Source organism: Aquarana catesbeiana, linkage group LG01 (assembly GCF_042186555.1).
Source record: "Aquarana catesbeiana isolate 2022-GZ linkage group LG01, ASM4218655v1, whole genome shotgun sequence".
Classification (NCBI taxonomy): Eukaryota; Metazoa; Chordata; class Amphibia; order Anura; family Ranidae; genus Aquarana; species Aquarana catesbeiana.
This window is the reverse complement of record NC_133324.1, coordinates 677,831,712-677,850,908: the sequence shown is the minus strand read 5'-3', so window position 1 is coordinate 677,850,908 and position 19,197 is coordinate 677,831,712. Positions and strand designations below refer to the sequence as shown.

The 19,197-nt window shown below is 40.3% G+C and overlaps 1 protein-coding gene across 2 annotated transcripts in view; it reads left to right on the top strand.

Annotated features, from left to right (window-relative positions):
• Positions 1-19,197, top strand: part of LOC141111122 (bifunctional heparan sulfate N-deacetylase/N-sulfotransferase 4-like) — a 761,202-nt gene that overhangs the window by 65,489 nt on the left and 676,516 nt on the right. For both annotated transcript variants that reach the window (XR_012236388.1, XM_073603162.1), the window contains exon 2: positions 12,338-13,564. Coding sequence is in view for 1 of the 2 variants with exons in the window: in XM_073603162.1 (XP_073459263.1) it covers positions 12,578-13,564 (987 nt within the window). In the remaining variant the exon portion in view is untranslated. The remainder of the gene's footprint in view (positions 1-12,337; positions 13,565-19,197) is intronic.

The window sequence follows — 19,197 nt, the reverse complement described above, 5'->3', positions numbered from 1 at the left end:
GACTAAGATGCGTCTGTTAGGTTAGGCCAGAGGAAGGGGAAAAAGGATAAGTGCACTTTGCACAGCTTCCAAATTTTATTATCAAAACCTAATTGAACAAGCTGAAGTTAGAAGCTGATTGGATATCATGCACAGCTGCACAAGATTCTGAGTGCTCCGGCTTTAGTAAATCCTCCCCATGTTCTTCTTTTGTCTGTAATCCTTTACACTTAAAATTGGCTCATGAATGACCAGTATTTGTATATATTGCTTAACCACTTAAGAACCAGGCCTATTTTTCAAACTTGTTGTTTACATGTTAAAATATTTTTTTTTTTGCTAGAAAATTACTTAGAACCCAGAAACATTATATTTCTTTTTCTTTTTTTAACACCCTAGAGAATAAAATGGCGGTTGTTGCAATACTGTTTGTCACACAGTATTTGTGCAGCGGTCTTACAAGCGCACTTTTTTTGAAAAGAATACACTTTTTTAAATTAAAAAATAGAACAACAGTAAAGTTAGCTCAATTTTTTTATACTGTGAAAGATGATGTTACGCTGAGTAAATTACCCAACATGTCACGCTTCAAAGTTACACTCACTCGTGGAATGGCGACAAACTTTAACCCTTAAAAATCGTCATATGCGACATTTAAAACATTCTACAGGTTGCAAGTTTTGAGTTACAGTGGCGGTCTAGAGCATGAATTATTGCTCTCGCTCTAACGATTGTGGTGATACCTCACATATATGGTTTGAACACCATTTTCATATGCGAGAGCTACTCATGTATGCGCTCGCTTCTGCACGCAAGCTCAGCGGGATGAGCGTGTTTACATTTTTTTTTTTTTATTTTACCTTTTATTTTTACACTGTTCTTTAAAAAAAAAATTGTGTCACTTTTATTCCTATTACAAGGAATGCAAACATTCCTTGTAATAGAAAAAAGCATGACAGGACCTCTTAAATATGAGATCTGGGGTCAAAAAGACCTCAGATCTCATATTTACTCTAAAATGCAATTTAAAAAAATGCTTTAATAGCTTTGGGTGGAAGTGACGTTTTTTTTTTCAGTTTTTATTGCTGTCTGTGCCCTCATTTGTTTTTTTGTTTTGTTTTTTTTTTTTTTTTTTTTGAATTAAAGCTTTATTTGAGAGCAGTACAGTACATTGAAGAACATAAAATACAGAGGTGTATTGATAAATCCCTTGCAAATACAGACTTATTGTTATGTATGTACAAAGATAGTAAGCATAGGTTCGACTCCATTGCCATAGGAACAGTAGGTATGTCTATTATTGATGCTCCTCCTGTGGGTTGACATTCCCAACACCCCTGATGGGATCACACTGTGTTAGGCATCCCCCCACAACCGGGAAAGTATTAAGGCTAACCCAGTACCCCCACTGTCCCCTCTCCCAGGGTCCTGCCACCGCCCCAGAGGCGGGGATAGAAACCCCTTAGGAGGCCATTAGACCCCTCCAATAGAATCCCTTCAACTGTCAGTAGACCGTTTTGATTCTGCAACTTGAAGTCATTATAGACAATCTGATGTTGACATGAGAAATACCAACATTATGTAGATTATAGATTAATACATAACTAGTACACTGCTCAAATGAACACAAATCGTTATAAAAAACAGAGAGATAGGATAAAGAAGAAGAAGAGAAGAAAAGAAGGAGGAAGAGATCGCTATCTTGGGTGTTATAATTTTATCCAGTCCAGGGTGTTTTATTCCCCCCCCCCTTTTTTTTTATTTGACTCATCTTGGCTGATTCATTTGAATACCTGGGATAAGGGAGATGCCTAAGTGTCCAGCCCAGGGCTTCCAAGTAGCCTCAAATGACTTTGTGGTGTCCATCAGAGAGCTGACCGTTTTTTCTAGGGACATAATCCAGGAGATCTTTCTTTTGGCTGCCTGAAAAGACACTGTGGGTTGCTTCCAGGCCTTGGCTAAAGTAGTCTTAGCTCCTAATAACATAAAGGCAATTAATCTTTGTGAGTGTTTCGGTGTATTAGGGGTAGGAGCATTAAGTAGGGCCACTTGGGCTGATTTAGTGATAGGAAGATCCGTTACTTTTCGGATCAATGCGAATATTTTGTTCCAAAAACCTCTTATTTTCGGGCACTCCCACCAGATATGAATCATAGAGCCCTGGGCTTGACACCCCCTAAAGCACAATGGGGAGACAGAAGTGAACATAGCTGCAAGTCTGGTGGGTACTAGGTACCATCGCATAAGCACTTTTATATTAGCTTCTATCAATGCAGTATTAAGAATACCTTTGAAAGCTGAGGATCCTCTCTGATGCCATTCCTCCAGGCTCCAGGTCTCCTGTAGATCCCTCTCCCAAGAGTCTATGTATGAAAATTTTGTGGTGGGTTCAACAAGAGACGCGTATATGAGCGATATACCCCCCTTTGTGTCTAGTGCTTGGCCGCACCAACGCTCGTAAGTTGTAAATTCCAATGGGAGTGTCAGTCCCTTCGTTAGGGAGGAAAGAAAATGGAATAACTGGGCAAATCTAAACCTCTCTGTACTCGGGAGTTTAAGTTTATTTATGCAATGCGTTAGCGTAATTGGACCAGAGGGTGAGAGAAAGTGGCCTATACGGTAAATCCCCTTGTCTAACCACCATTTAAAGGACTTGATGTCCATGCCCGGTACAAAACGGGGGTTATGAAAAATGTGGTCCAAAGGGCGGGAGGGAGAAGTCAAAGCTGGTGAACATTTCACGGAGTCCCATAGTTTAAAGGATTGTGACAGTGATGGGGCCAAAATGGTGGGCCTCGATTTCATGGGGCACCATAGGAGGTAGTCCAGGGTGTATGTCGGAACAGCTTGTCTTTCTAATTCTATCCAATCAGGTTTCTCGACTTTGAAGTAAACCATAGAAAGTTGGGCCAATCTTGCAGCTTGGTAGTAGCTGAACAGATCTGGTAGACCCAGTCCCCCTTTGGTTTTGGGGCTAAAAAGCACATTGCGGGCTAACCTATATCCTTTTTTACCCCACACAAATTGTATTATTTTTCATTGTAAGGGTTTAAGGTGGTGTTTTCTAATGTCTAATGGGAGTGACCTAAATAAGTAGAGAAGCTTGGGTAGTAGCGTCATTTTGATAGAATTAATTCTACCAAGCCATGATATATTGAATTTGGACCATGTTTGGATGTCAGATTCTAGAGCGCGATACATGGGAGGGAAATTAGCCTGGAAAAGACGCTCAAACTTGGGTGTAAGGTTTATCCCTAGATATCGGATCGAAGATTCGCTCCATTTAAATTTGAATGCTGGCTTGAGCCTATTTACATCTGCCTCTTGTAGAGAAATATTTAATGCTTGTGACTTGTCCATGTTGACCTTTAAGCCCGACAAGGTTCCAAATGTTCTCAAGAGATTACATATATTGGGTAGTGAGGTAGTTGGGGAAGTGACAAATAAGAGGATGTCGTCCGCAAACAGGGCGCATTTGTGGGTATGCGCTCCGCATTTAACCCCCTTTATATTTTGGTTGGACCTGATTGCAATTGCCAGGATCTCTATAGCTAAAGCAAAGATTACAGGAGATAGGGGACACCCCTGTCTGGTTCCCCTGGTTATATGAATGGGATCCGAGTAGAAGCCGTGTAATTTGACCTTGGCGCTTGGAGTGGAGTATAGTGCTTTCAGGATATTTAAAAAGTTTTCCCCAAAACCCCATCGCCCCAGGACTGAAAATAGGAAGGTCCATGATAAAGAATCGAAGGCCTTTTGGAGGTCCAATGACAGCAATAAACCTTCCTGCTTTGGGCCTCCATCCCAACCCGATTGTAATAAAGAGACTATGTCAATTGCCCTTCTGACTTGGTCCGGGCCTTGTCTTCCCGGCATAAAACCTACTTGATCTTTATTTATATATTGATTGATAAAGGAGTTGATTCTGTTAGCCAGGATTTTAGTAAGTATTTTCAAGTCGTTGTTAATCAACGAGATTGGTCTGTAATTCTCAACTAAGGATGGATCCTTGTCGGGCTTGGGGATGACAGAGATAAATGCCGAATTTAGTTGTGATTCAAGGGGAGTCCCTTCCCTTTTGGAGTTGAAGAATTTTGTAATATGGGGTGCCAAAGTTTTCTTGAATGTTTTATAGTAAAGATTAGAGAAACCATCGGGGCCAGGAGCAGAGTTCCCTTTTAAGTTTTTAATTACCTCTAATGTTTCTTCCAAGGTGAAGGGAGCTTCCATGAGATCCTTATGCTCTTTACTAAGAGTTGGTATGTTGATATTATCTAGGAATGATTTCAAGGAGGAGTCGGACATTGTGTCATTTTGCTGATATAATTTAGAATAGAAGGCCTGAAAGGCTTGCAGAATTTTTGGGGGATTAAGGGTTGAGGTGCCATCCTGAAGTCTAATATTTGGGATGGTGAGGTTAGAGATTTTGGGAGAGAGCTTTCTTGCTAAAAGGGTACTCATCTTGTCTCTCTGGACATAGAATTTTGCGCTATTCCATTTCAAATGTTTCTCTGCCCTTACTGTGTGGGCTAGATTTAAAGCTATTCTGGCTGCATCTAGTTGAGCTATTTTGACCAAAGAAGGGTCCCGTTTATGCTGCTTGCAAAGGTCCTTAAATTCCCTCTCTAGTTTCTCTATCTCCGCTTTCTGCTCTTTCTTTTTTCGGGAGGACATTTGAATGAGCTTTCCCCTTATGGTCGCTTTATGAGCTGCCCAAAGAGTCTCTGCTGCAATCCCCTCCACATTATTCCACAAAAAATACTCTTTTATGTCTTTCTCGATCTCTAAAACTGAAACCTGGTCATTAAGAATAGTGTCGTTGAGTCTCCACTGGGTATTGGGTGGTTTGTGTGATCCGCCCCTTATTGAGACAATCACCATGGCGTGATCTGAAAGGGCAGTGTCCTTGATAAAGGCCTTAAGAACAAAGGGTATATGAACTACTGACAGGAGTATATGGTCGATCCTGGAGTATGTTTTGTGAGGATTTGAGAAATGTGTATAGTCCCTCCTTGTGGGATTAAGTTCTCTCCAAATATCGGCTAGGCCCTGTTGATATATTAGTTTCGCGATCTTGGAGCTTGTTTTTGTGGGGCGGATAGATTGAGCTTTTAATGGTTTGGATTTGTCTATACCTGGGTCGAAGGCCACATTGGAGTCACCCCCGAAAATAACCGTTCCTTCTAATAGTGGGCTTAGAGTTTGTAGCATTACTTGGAAGAAATTTGTTTGACCCTTATTGGGGGAATAATAAGAGACAAAAGAATAGAGGCTTTCATCTATTTTACCTTTGACCAATAAGAATCTGCCATCTGGGTCTCTGTGCACTAAGTCTGGCTTAAATTTACACTGTTTCGCGAAAATTACCGCTACTGGTCTTGTCTTCTGCATTCGCTAGGAAGAATGTGGGGTATTGAGCATGAAGAAATGTCGGGTTATATCTGGAAGGGAAATGTGTTTCCTGGATCAAAACTACTGCCAATTTTTGTGCGTGGTAATATTGGAGTAATTTACGCCGTTTTACCGCTGAATTTAACCCTTGGGCGTTATGGGAAGCTATTTTGAAGGACGGAAGGGACAAGTTATCACTAGGCATATTGGCTATGTGGGGAGAGCTCACGTGGTGCGGTATCTCTTACCTCCTTTGGAGAGTGGTGGAGCTTGGTTATTCGGATCATGAGGGAGGATCTGGAGCCTGGAGGAGCGAGGACCGTCCGAGATTCCTGTGGACTGGCACAAAAGAAGATAGAATTAGAGAGAGAGACAGAAAGAAAAGAGAAAATGAGAGGAAGTGAATGCACGTGTTTTCGTATCATTAGTTCCAAAAGGAACCTGCGGCATCGAGCGGATGAAAAGATCCCCTCAATGTTGCCCAACAATAACCATAAGTAGCCCTCAAAAGGGGCTATCAGTCCATCTCCCGACCATGGAGATCCCATTGTCGTGAGATGGATGGAGGCGCATAACTGCTACCCCAGTCAGTACCCGCCCGATTGGTAATCCTATAGAAAGTAAATCACAAAGCCCTGTGAGAAAAACCATTTCAACAAAATAACATTACAAACTGTGTGTATCAAAGCCAACCGGCTTAATAAAAAAAAACAAAACAGAAAGAGAGTCTTGCCGTAGGCCTATTACGCCAAGGGAGGGAGTGAGAAGGGCAAGGGGGTAGGGGGGGTGGAGGGGAAAGGATAGGAGAGGGGATGGGGAATAAGGATGAATCAAAGAGGGGGGGGATTGTAGGTGTTGTATCAAGCTCTATTAGGGGCTATCCTTTCCCAATAGTCCGGAGTGTCAGTATGACCCTCTCCTGGTCCTCCCCGCCACCAGCCGGCGGCAATGGAGATCAGTGAGGTGGAAGTCCCGATAACTAGATCTTCTGTGTTCGATGTTGAGTTGAGTGGGGGAGATCCAGTCAACCTCTGAGGGAAGGAACTAGAGCTGAGAATTTGCGACTCTCTTAAATAGGGGCTGAAGATTCGTTGGGAGAAGTCGCATGTTAAAAAGATGCATTTTTCTGGTGTGGGGTGCCCTATCAGGTCCGAGGTGTCGTAGACCGGTGAAGTCCATATGATGGTGGAAGTCCGGTGGCCCTGATGGATTCAGGGAACGTACAACCTAAACCTAAGTGGTTCAAGATGGTCTATTAGGGTTATAGACGACTTGGAGTATTTCCTGAGGAATGATTCCGGTTACTGACCGGATGTGTACATGCGATTCAGGAGGGCAATGGTTCCTTAACTCGTCTGCTTTTTGTGGTTTTCCATAAAGGTGAGACTGGGCTGGTTGGTGTCTGTCTCTTATAAGATCCTGATTGCGCATTTGATGTTTCCATTTCTGATTCCTGAGATATGAGCTTCAGTGAGAGAAGGATCCGCTCTCCTTCAGGCAGATTAGTGAATGAGTGTGTCTTGCCTTTGTATGTAAATTTTAAAGCAAAGGGGAAAGCCCACCAATATCTTATTTCTTTTTGTGACAAGATTAGTAGTAGAGGTTTGAGGGCTCTGCGTTTTTGGATCGTCATAGGTGATATGTCCGCAAAAATTTGAACATCGTGGCCTTGGAAAGAAATGTGTGGTTGCTGGCGGGAGAGCTTCATGATGATCTCTTTCACTCCATAGTGGTGCGGCTTCACCACTATGTCCCTGTGAAACCCGTCTTTCCTGGGGGGTCCCAGTGATCTGTGAGCTCTGTCTAACTCTAGCTTTTGTGTGGAGATATCAGGAATTAGGGATTTGATCAATTCTTGCACTGCTAAAGGGACATCTGTGTAAGATTCTGGGATGCCTCTGACCCTGAAGTTCTCCCTTCTCGATCGGTTTTCCAGGTCGTCGATCCTACTTATGGCCGCATCCAACTGTTCCTGTACAATCTGAAGGTGGTCAGAGTTTTGATTGGTTCTTGAAACTGTGAAATCCAGTTTTTGTTCGATCGCTTCTATTCTGGTGCCCAGATTCTGGAAATCGGATCGAATGTCATTTGTGATTCTGTGGGCTGTGTTAGCTAAGCCCCTTTCCAGTAAGTCAGATAGTTTGAGGAAGAGGTCCCCTGCATTCTGGGGTATATCTGTGTCTGTGTCTCCCATATTGCCATTATTGTGCTGAGTGAGAGGAGAGTGTCCCATAGGAGATAGCAAGGGGGCTGCCAGTGGGCTCTCATTCAGGTAGACTGACATGTGGCCTGAGGGGGATGCGGTGGGCTGGGATGAGGAGCTTGCAGAGGTAGGGTAGGGAAGAGTAGCAGGAGCGATCACTTGCCTGGCTTCTTGTTTTCCTCCTGATGCTGCCTGTGTCTGAGGCGCGGCCGCCATCTTGGATTCGGCCTGTATTTTCTCTGCCTCAAATCGGGGTCCCAGGTCCTTTTTCGCTGCCCTGGATGACATGGGTGGGGAACCGCTGTGTTCCCCCAACAGATTCTGCTGTGCTAGGGCTTGTGGCGGCTGCAGATACGGCGCTAGGGCGGCTGGCTGGCTGGGGTAGTGAGGAGCTCCCGGCTTACGCGGCCATCTTGGAGTCCCTCGCGCATTCGCCTCGTGGAAGTGACGTTTTGACGTCGCTTCCACCATGCAATGGTATGGAGCCAGGAGTGGGCCATCTTCCCCTCAATCAGCTCCATACCACAGAGGGGAGACGACGCAATTGTCTCCGCTGCTGCCGGCGGCTCCTCTAAACGGCGGAGGGCACCGGAGTGTGGCAGGAGGGGGGCCCCTTTCCCGCCGCCGATAAAAGTGATCTTGCGGCAAAGCCGCCTCAGAGACCACTTTTATCTGAAAGTGTACTGCCCGCTAAAGAAGAGGATACCGGGATTAAAGCAGCTAGCTGCAGCCATAATGATATTCCTCTTCAAAGTGCTGACGTATAATGACGGTGGGATGGTCCATAGGTGATTCAACTAATAAACATTATTTGTTTTAATTGATAGTTTAAATCAAGGGTTTGTCAGGGATGTTTCAATGATTAACCACTTGACCTCTGGATAATTTACCCCTCCCCCCCTCATGACCAGAAATAAAATTGATGTCATTTTTTTCCCACAAATAGAGCTTTCTTTTGGTGGTATTTGATCACCACTGCATTTTCTTTTTTGCGCTACAAACAAAAAAAAAAGACAGACAATTCTGAAAGAAAGAACAATATTTTTTACTCTGCTATGAAACATATCCAATAAAAAATGTAAAAAATCTAATTTCTTAATACATTTAGGCCAATATGTATTCTACTACATATTTGAATTAAAGAAAATCCCAATAAGCGTATATTGATTGGTTTGCACAAAAGTTATAGTGTCTACAAACTATGGGATATATACTGCAATTTTTATTTATTTATTTTATACTAGAGGCCATGAGCGACGTATAGCAGGACTGTGATATTGCAGTGGACAATTGGACACTAACTGACACTTTTGACACTTTGTGGGAACCAGTGACACTAATACAGTGATCAGTGCTAAAAATATGCACTGTCACTGTACCAATGACACTGGCTGGGAAGGGGTTAAACAGCTAGGGCAATCAAAGGATTACATGTGTGCCTAGCCAGTGTTTTTTTGTACTGTATGTGGTGGTTTTACTAAGGCAAGTGATGGATTTTATGCCCTGCTTTGCTTTTTTATTAAAAATAATTAAGCTAATGAATTATTCCCGAGATTGTTTGTTCAGTGCAGATATTCTTTAAATACAATAAAATCGTGTGAAAATATGTACTGCAAAACTAGAAAATAAATTCAAATTTATTACAATAAGTGACTCTACAAACACCACTAACAGTCGGATAAAGAGGTTGACACAGATGCTGAAATTATCTTCACAATGAACTACTTAAGGTATCACGCTAAAGCCTGTCTCTCTCTCTCTCTCTCTCTCTCTCTCTATCTCTATCTATCTCTCTCTCTCTCTCTCTCTCTCTCTCTCTCTCTATATATATATATATATATATATATATATATATATATATATATATATATATATATATATATATATATATATATATACTATATTGGATTAAATTAAATAATTAATTTCCCCTTGTAGACAGCATAACCATTTATAACTAAACCTGGCAGACAATACTCTGCGTTTGACAGATTACCACTGTTATCCTCGTGCAGAAAGAATAAGGGCTTAAATCTGTCTGTAGGATGCGCCAATATGGCCCAAGAAAAAAGAAATTACAAAACACGATCAAGCTCTACTCTAGGGGTTATGTTATTGCAAAAGGAATATTAAATGACAGCAAAGGCTCTTGCAATTGGCCTATTAATTAGGCAATCAAAAATCACCAGGACTATAATACACTATAATTACACTCAGAAGTAATGGAGTGGAATGTTGTGGCTGGATTGCCTTAAGATGGCTGCTGACCTATGGGTGGAGATGGGCAAAGCCTAATGTGGATTCTGTCTTCCAAAAATGGCATCTAGCTAAGATGGAAGATGTGTGTCCTGGGATGTCTGATGATGGATAAGATGATGTCCTCTTCTGTAGATGATGGGCGTGAGTCATGGGTGTGATATTGAGCTTGCTATTTATTAATTAAAAACAAAAGCCCTTGAAAACTCACCCAAAGGGTGGTATTTTGTATTATTTATTGATTTCTCTTTGGTGCATTATATTATTGATCAACTATGTGTTTGTACAAGCATTACCTATATTTGGCCACCGGGTGGCATTCTGAGGCTGGAAATCTTTATATTCAGGTCTTCCAGGGAAACCCAGCATCAAATCTTTATAGAATTTGTTTTTTTTTCTATAAAGATTTACTGATGTTATTTTATTTAGAGGGCATATAACTATCCTTCATTGAGGGTCTGGAAATTTCTAATTTGTGCTTATTAACCTTTTGGGTATATTACCATCTACATGAAAATCTTTGGCATAGTGATCCACAATTAAAAATTCATAATACACATAAAAATACTGTATTTATTGGCGTATAACACTCACTTTTTTACCATGAAAATCGGGTGCAAATAGCGTGTGCATGTTATACGCCAATACTTCAATTTTAGCTGCCTCGGAGGGGACAAGGAGGGGGGCCGGACGAGCACTGTCAGATTATATAGAGCGAGAATCTCCTGTTTACTTGGCAGCCTCTGTAATAGGAAGTCCTGTCTCCTGAGCGGCCATTGGACCACTGTTCTGTCTATCATAGGAGATTCTCTTTATATGTAATCTGTCGCCGCTCGTTCCGCCCCCTCCCTATCCCCTCTAGGCTGCAGGTGGACATCAATCAGGCTGCACTGATGGCAATGGTGAGGGTGCTGCATTGAAGGCAATCGTGAGGCTGTATTGATGTGGATTGATGAGGCTGCAGATGGGCACTGACCCTTATTTTGCTCCAAAGTTCCTTATTTAAAATTTTAGTTTTTTTCCTGAAACTTCCCTCTTAAAATGAATGTGCGTGTTATACGCCTGTGCGTGTTATACGCCAATAAATACGGTAATTGTACACTTTAAGCTACTACTTGGGTATGTCTAAATGAAACACACACATTTCAAACAATAATGATTATGACTAAACAAACAGATGTTAAGCTTATGACTAAACACTTTTCAGATAATGTGATATTCTGTCATGATTATGACTTTTTGTATAATATATAATATGTTTTATTCATACATATATATATTGGAACATTAAGCCACCCTTTCATAATCCTTTTCAAATTTGTACTTAACAATATCATGATTTTGTCTGACACAATATTAAATGTTTAATTAACTTTCAATTCCTAGTGTTCTCTATTAACCTGTCTTGTAACCATTCTCAGAATGTTTATTCTTTACACCTTCTTTGTTTGCTCTTCTTAGCCTTGGAGCAATGGGGGACAGCTAAACACATAGATTTAAGTTTGTTCCTGTTAATTTGGACAATAGAAAGAAAAATATTCTGTGTTTTTCCCCATATACCGCTGGTCCATGTTGGCTGTGTACAAGGACTAGCAAACATAGAAAATAACTTGAATGCTGAGCGTGTTGTCCTTAAAGTGATTGTAAAGGCAGAAGGTTTTTTTTATCTTATTTCATTCTATGTATTAAGATAAAAAAACCTTCTGTATGCAGCAGCCCCCCTTGGCCCCCCTAATACTTATCTGAACCCCATCTAGACCCATTGATGTTGCAGCAGTGTCTCGGCTGTCCAGGACTCCACTCCTAATTGGCTGACACAGCACCGTGGCGCCATTGGCTTTCGCTGCTGTCTATCAAAGTCAGTCAGCCAATGAGTAGAGAAAGGGAGTGGGACTGTCTGAATGGACACAGGGAGCTGTAGCTCGGCTCAGGTGCCCCCCTGAGCAAGCTGCTTGCTGTTGGGGTACTCAGCAGGAGGGAGGGGCCAGGAGTGTCAGCGAGGGACCCGAGAAGAGGAGGATCTGGGCTGCTCTGTGCAAAACCATTACACAGAGCAGCCGAGACACTGCTGCAACATCACTGGATCTAACACGTTTGTTATGTTTGACTAAAAAAAAAAAAAAAAACAAGACTTTACAAACACTTTAAGCTGTTTCAATTTTAGAAGGTGGTTACAGATAAACTTGTCCTATTGTCATTGCTTGAGAAGTCACCTGTTTAACAATTTTCCTGTCATAGCTAGTTTTTCAGGGTCTTTTACTGAAACTCACTCCATTGTTTTGGCAAACTACTTCTCAAGGTGTTTTTATCACTTACTGGGAAACATTTCCTTTGATGCAAGGTATTTGGCCTATCTGACAATCTGTCATAGTTTAAAATGAGAAAAAATATCAAATATATTTTTCTATTCAGAGAAACTCTAACAGGTTGCAGACTATTTTTTTATTGTTTTTTTTAAATGTGATAATGCACAGATTCCTTAATTGTATTGGTATTTTTATTTTATAGGTAATGATCGCCATTAGAAATCAAGAAATCCTGGAAGCAAGACAAATTCATTGTCCAGGCTTCTATACATATGTGCTCTTGACTGAACTTTTTTAATAAACATTAATGTAAATGCAGTGCAATGGTCACATAAGCACTTACAGAGGAGTGCAAGTTCACTTCTATGTTCCACTCACCGAGTCATTTTAATAGGCAATAGGTGGAGAGACGCTGCCATTTTTGAGAAAAATCAAATAAAACATGAATCATATTGTAAAGTTGCGCCGGAGCTTCCGAACACTAGTACTTCTCTTAGCCACTTTCTGTCTTATAAGTATAGTCGTTTCTGCCTACTATTTATATTCTGGTCACAAGCAGGCAATAGTACTTATTGAGACAACAGCTCAAGCTGACTGTGAAGACATAAACCTGTTACCATACAGGACAGTCGAGATGAGGACAGTTAAGCCAATTAGTACTGGTACTGCTGCCATGACAGATCACACAGTGTTACTCTTTGTGGAGAGCCAATACTCTCAGCTTGGACAAGACATTGTAGCTATCTTGGAATCCAGCAGATTTCAGTACCACATAGTAATTGCACCCGGTAAAGGAGACATCCCTCCACTCACAAAAGATGGCAAAGGTAAATATGCAATCATTATCTATGAAAACATCTTAAAGTATGTAGCAATGGACTCTTGGAATCGAGAACTTCTTGAAAAATACTGCATTGATTACAGCGTCAGCATTATTGCGTTCCACAAAGCTAATGAAAATAGCTTGCCAAATACCAAACTGAAAGGTTTTCCTTTACTTCTCTACAACAATGTAGCTCTGAAAGACTGTTTTGTAAATCCATCCTCTCCACTGCTTCATATAACAAAAGCAACAGTTGCAAAAGGTCCTTTGCCTGGGGAAGACTGGACGGTTTTCCAGTACAACCACTCAACATACCAACCTGTGATTTTATCTGAACTGCAATCACCTGGGCAACATGAACCTTCTTTATCCATATCTTCCCTTCAAGCCACTGTAATCCAGGACCTGGGACTCCATGATGGGATTCAACGAGTTTTGTTTGGAAACAACTTGAACTTTTGGTTGCATAAATTAATTTTTATAGATGCCATATCTTTTTTGTCTGGGAAGAAACTTAGCTTATCTTTGGACAGATTCATTCTTGTAGACATAGATGATATATTTGTTGGAAAGGAAGGCACTAGGATGAATGTAAATGATGTGAAGGTAAGTGCTATTTCTTTTATATTTAATTAAACACTGTCACCAATGAGGAATAAATTATTACTTGCATTGTAATAATGAAACTTGCAGTGTTGTGGGAAAAAGAGACACATCACTCTCACTGCTACCAAACCCATACTCTTAAAAATCAAATTCTGTAACTTAGCAATGATGTGCCTATTTCACGATAATGTTAATATACACATACTATACAAAAAAATCTACAAACTGTGCTCTTTATTTTAGAAGTGATCTGGGCCACCTGATAACTTCTACACAGCCCAGAAGTCCCCCCCCCCAACCCTCAGTACATGTCTTTCACCATGATACACACACTGGGAGCTGTTGTCAATAAGTTGGGGTAGGTGGTACTGAAGTTCAACAAGTACACACTAGGCTGGCTGCACTGGGAGCATTGGGAGACAACTCCTAGGGTAATGGTAATGCTGCTCCGTTTAAGAAAACAATAATGGAGGCAGTAGAGGGTGACATCGGATATTTAATTTTTTAGCCTTACATGCACTCTAGCACAACTCTAGCCAAAACATTTTTTTGGTTGTTTAATTTTGACCGGGGCACTTCCTTAAACATCAAGTGAATTCCTTTTGTTAAAATTGAGCAGTCACCATAGCTGTTAAGCTAGGCTTTGGGATAGGGTCATCTGAAAAAAAAAAAGAGTAGGTTTTACTGCACAATACAGCAATGCATGGCAGTTTGCTATGGTTTGGTGCACTGTGTTGACATTTATTTTGAATGGCATTCCAAAGTAGTGTTATGGTAATAGAAAATGCACCCACTCTGCAATTCACCATAACACCCAATGGGGGTTATTTACTAAAGGCAAATCCACTTTGCACTACAAGTGCAAACTACAAGTGCAAAGTGCACCTGAAAGTGCACTTGGAAGTGCAGTCACTGTAGATCTGAGGGGGACATGCAAGGAGAATAAAAAACAGCATTTTAGCTTGCACATGATTGGATGATAAAATCAGCAGAGCTTCCCCTCATTTCAGATCTACCCCTCAGATTTACAGCGACTGCACTTCCAAGTGTACTGTGCAATTTCAAATGCACTTTGAACTTGTAGTTTGCACTTGTAGTGCAAAGTGGATTCGCCTTTCATAAATAACCCCCTATACAGCTAAAAACTTTTTTTTTTTTTTTTTGGATAAAGCAGGGAAGCATTAGAACCCCTTCAAGTTTTTATTGTGGTCTTTGTCCCTGTTGGGTAAATTCAACCTCTATACTTGTCATGTTGGCTATTGTCACAAAAACAGAAAATTATATTAGATCCAAAATTTTGCAGTTGTCACCAAAGCAGGAATGGCGGACAAATCTTTCAATGGGGACACTTGTTCTGAGAGCAACTGAGAGGGGAATTCATCTCACTTTTTAGAGATTTATTCGTACAGCCTGTTCTATCTCCATGACATGAAGTAAAAAGAAATCTCCTCAACTGGGCAAACTGACAGTAGTTTTAACCCTTACCTACCCTATCCAAAAGTAACAAAAACAGTTTTGGTTATCCATACACTTCTATATATTTCAGCTTACTAGTCCTTGGATGTGGCTGCACTCATTATCACTTTTCAGGCTAAGAACATTTTGCATGTTGATTTTGCCTGAAATGCAGTGTCATTGTCACTTTCCACAAGCTTAAAAATAAATCGCAAAGAATCTTGTCTTTATTGTGTAAGCTGAAATATATAAAATTTTTGTTTTTTAGGTTTAGATGCACTTTAATGCAGTGCAATTTCACTCATGTGCCCTAACACAACTCATAGTATAAAGGGGGCCTAATCGTTTTTTTTCAATGATATGATCATTCCACAGTTGTAAACTACAAGGTTTATTGACTTCAGACTACACACTAATCATAACTGTCAAATACTTACCCTTATTTTCCTAAGTAGCCCTCAACCTGCACAAAAATCTTTATTTTTTTATTTCTACATGTTGGACAAAGGTTAATCATAAATGGCAGAATATTATGTTAAAATGTTTTCACTTTACATAGTTACATAGTAGGTGAGGTTGAGAAAAGACACAAGTCCATCAAGTCCAGCCTATGTGTGTGATTATATGTCAGTATTACATTGTATATCCCTGTATGTTTCAGATGCTTATCTAATAGTTTTTTAAACTATCAATGCTCCCCGCTGAGACCACCACATGTGGAAGGGAATTCCACATGCCTGGCGCTCTTACAGTAAAGAACCCTCTACGTAGTTTAAGGTTAAACCTCTTTTCTTCTAATTTTAATGAGTGGCCACATGTCTTGTTAAACTCCCTTCTGCAAAAAAGTTTTATCCCCATTGTGGGGTCTCCAGTACAGTTATTATTTATTATTATTTTAAAAGGAAAGGTAATTTTTAATAACGTTTGATTATAATACGACTTGAGTTGCAATTGTATATACTATATTGTTTTTTATTCGCTATTTTTTTCCCACAAAAGTGGAGGTATCCTTTACTATATGGCAAAACATGAATTTACTTCCCCAAATAACAAGAATATTTTACCAGTACGGTATTTATCAATTTAAATCATATCCCCTCTCAAGCGTCTCTTCTCCAGAGAGAATAAGTTCAGTGCTCGCAACCTTTCCTCATAACTAATATCCTCCAGACCAGAATCTTGTAGAGCGGGAGAATTATTGTTTTATCTCTGGAGTTGATCCCCTTTTTAATGCATGCCAATATTCTGTTTGCTTTGTTAGCAGCAGCTTGGCATTGCATGTCACTGTGGAGCCTATCATCTACTAGGACCCCAGGTCCTTTTCCATCCTAGATTCCCCCAGAGGTTCTCCCCCCAGTGTATAGATTGCATTCATAGTTTTGCCACCCAAATGCATTATTTTACATTTTTCTACATTAAACCTCATTTGCCATGTAGTTGCCCACCCCATTAATTTGTTCAGATCTTTTTGCAAGGTTTCCACATCCTGCAGAGAAGTTATTGCCCTGCTTAGCTCAGTATCGTCCGCAAATACAGAGATTGAACTGTTTACCCCATCCTCCAGGTCGTTTATGAACAAAATAAACAGGATTGGTCCCAGCACAGAACCCTGTGGGACCCCACTATCCACCTCTGACTATTCTGAGTACTCCCCACTTATCACCATCCTCTGAATTTGCCCTTGGTGCCAGTTTTCAATCCATGTACTCACCCTATGATCCATGCCAAAGGACCTTATTTTGTACAGTAAACGTTTATGGGGAACTGTGCCAAATGCTTTTGCAAAATCCAGATACACCACATCTCCGGGCCTTCCTTTATCTAGATGGCAACTCACCTCCTCATAGAAGGTTAATAGATTGGTTTGACAAGAATGATTCTTCATGAATCCATGCTGATTACTGCTAATGATACCGCTCTCGTTACTAAAATCTTGTATATAGTCCCTTATCATCCCCTCCAAGAGCTTGCATATTATTGATGTTAGGCTAACTGGTCTGTAATTCCCAGGGATGTATTTTGGGCCCTTTTTAAATATTGGCGCTACATTGGGTTTTCTCCAATCACCTGGTACCATTCCAGTCAGTAGACTGTCAGTAAAAATTAGGAACAATGGTCTGGCAATTACTTGACTGAGTTCCCTAAGTAAGCAAGCCATCTGGTCCAGTTGATTTATTAATGTTAAGTTTCCCAAGTCTAATTTTAATTCTGTCCTCTGTTAACCATGGAGGTGCTTCCTATGATGTGTCATGAGGATAAACACTGCAGTTTTGGTTACTGAAGCCCCCCGATTCCCTCGTGAAGACTGAAGAGAAGAATGCATTCAATACCTTTGCCATCTCCCTATAATTTGTAACCATATGTCCTTCCTCATTCTTTATGGGGCCAGTATGGTCTGTCCTCCTTTTTTTACTGTTTACATACTTAAAGAATTTCTTGGGATTTTTTTTGCTCTCCTCCGCTATGTGTCTTTCGTGTTCTATCTTAGCCGCCCTAATTGCACCCTTACATTTCTTGTTGCATGCTTTATAAAGTCTGAATGCTGATGATGATCCCTCAACCCTGTATTTTTTGAAGGCCTTCTCCTTTGCTTTTATATGCATTTTTACATTGGAGTTAAGCCATCCAGGACTTTGTTCGCTCTTTAAAATTTATTACCCAATGGGATGCATTGGTTAATGCCCTTATTTAATATGCTCTTAAATCAAACCCATCTCTCCTCCATGTTCTTTGTTTTATCCCAATTCATGCCTTCTAACAAGGTTCATAGTTTAGGGAAGTTAGCTCTTTTGAAATTCAGTGTCTTTGTATTCCCCTTATGTTTGCTATTTGTGTGATTTATACTGAAGCCAATTGACTTGTGATCGCTGTTTCCTAAATTGCCCCATATTTCCACATCTGTGATCAGGTCTGTATTGTTGGTAATCAGTAGATCCAGTAAGGCTTTATTTCTAGTTTTTTGCATCTACCATCTGAACCCCATGAAATTGTCCTGCAAGACATTTAGGAACTGGTGAGCCTTAAACAAATGCATGGTCTATGGCTGGATAATTAAAATCCCCCATTATGATAACACTTCCCATCCTTGCTGCTAATTCAACTTGTGATAGATATGTCTCCTCCTTCTCCCTCAGGTTAAGGGGCCCATAGCATACTCCCTGGAATATTTTCTGCTTGGCTTTATCCCTTTAGAGCTCTATCTATAAGGATTCCACCTCCTCCCTAACTCCCTTTGTGATGTCACCTCTCACATTCATTTGTACATTATTCTTGATATATAGGCATACCCCTCCACCTTTTTTACCCTCTCTATCCCTGCGATAAAGGGTATACCCTTGAATGGTTGCCAGCAAATCATGAGAGCTGTTGAACCAGGTAATTCCCACAAAATCCAAATCCTCCTTGGACAACAGTATCTGTAGTTCACCCATCTTGTCCGCCAGGCTCCTGGCATTAGTGAACACTTGATTTATTAAAAGCAAGTAAATGTATACATCTTTGTTACATTGTATAGAACTGTGACATTTGGGAAGCCTAGATACTTTGTACACTTTCCTACCTATTAGGTTTATAATTATAATAATATTGAAGTAATACAACGTAGGCAAAAGTAATGTTTTTTAATCTGTTTATTATCTTTTTGGTTCATATCAGTGTGAGCTAGCATTTGTTTAAAAAGATAGCTGAATAAAACAACACATTCATAAAGGTCAATGAAATAATATATATGCATACACTTGAATATGAATATGAAATAATTGAATAATTGAACAAATATGAATAATTGGCACTAAAGAATTTGTTTACATTTGCATTTTCATGTAAAGCAAAATCCAGAGTGAAATAAAGTGAAATAATCCTACTTTAAGAAGATAATATATATTTTTAAACCATAATCTGGGTCATAAATAAACTGTTACTCTTGCCTTGTGTATGGGAATGTACATATTTTAGGTATTTAAATGTAATTAAATGTGTTCTGCTAAGGGAACAAAAATATTTTATTGGCTGAAGCGAGTGCGAAAGAGACCCTTGTTGATGGAGAGTGCAATGGCACTGAAGCATTATGGGTGGAGCTGCATATGGGTGTGCATACTATAAAGCTAATTATTGGAGTTTGTTGACCCTCCTGGCGGTATTCCCGAGTCTGGCTTGGGGTGGATTTTCAATACCAAAAG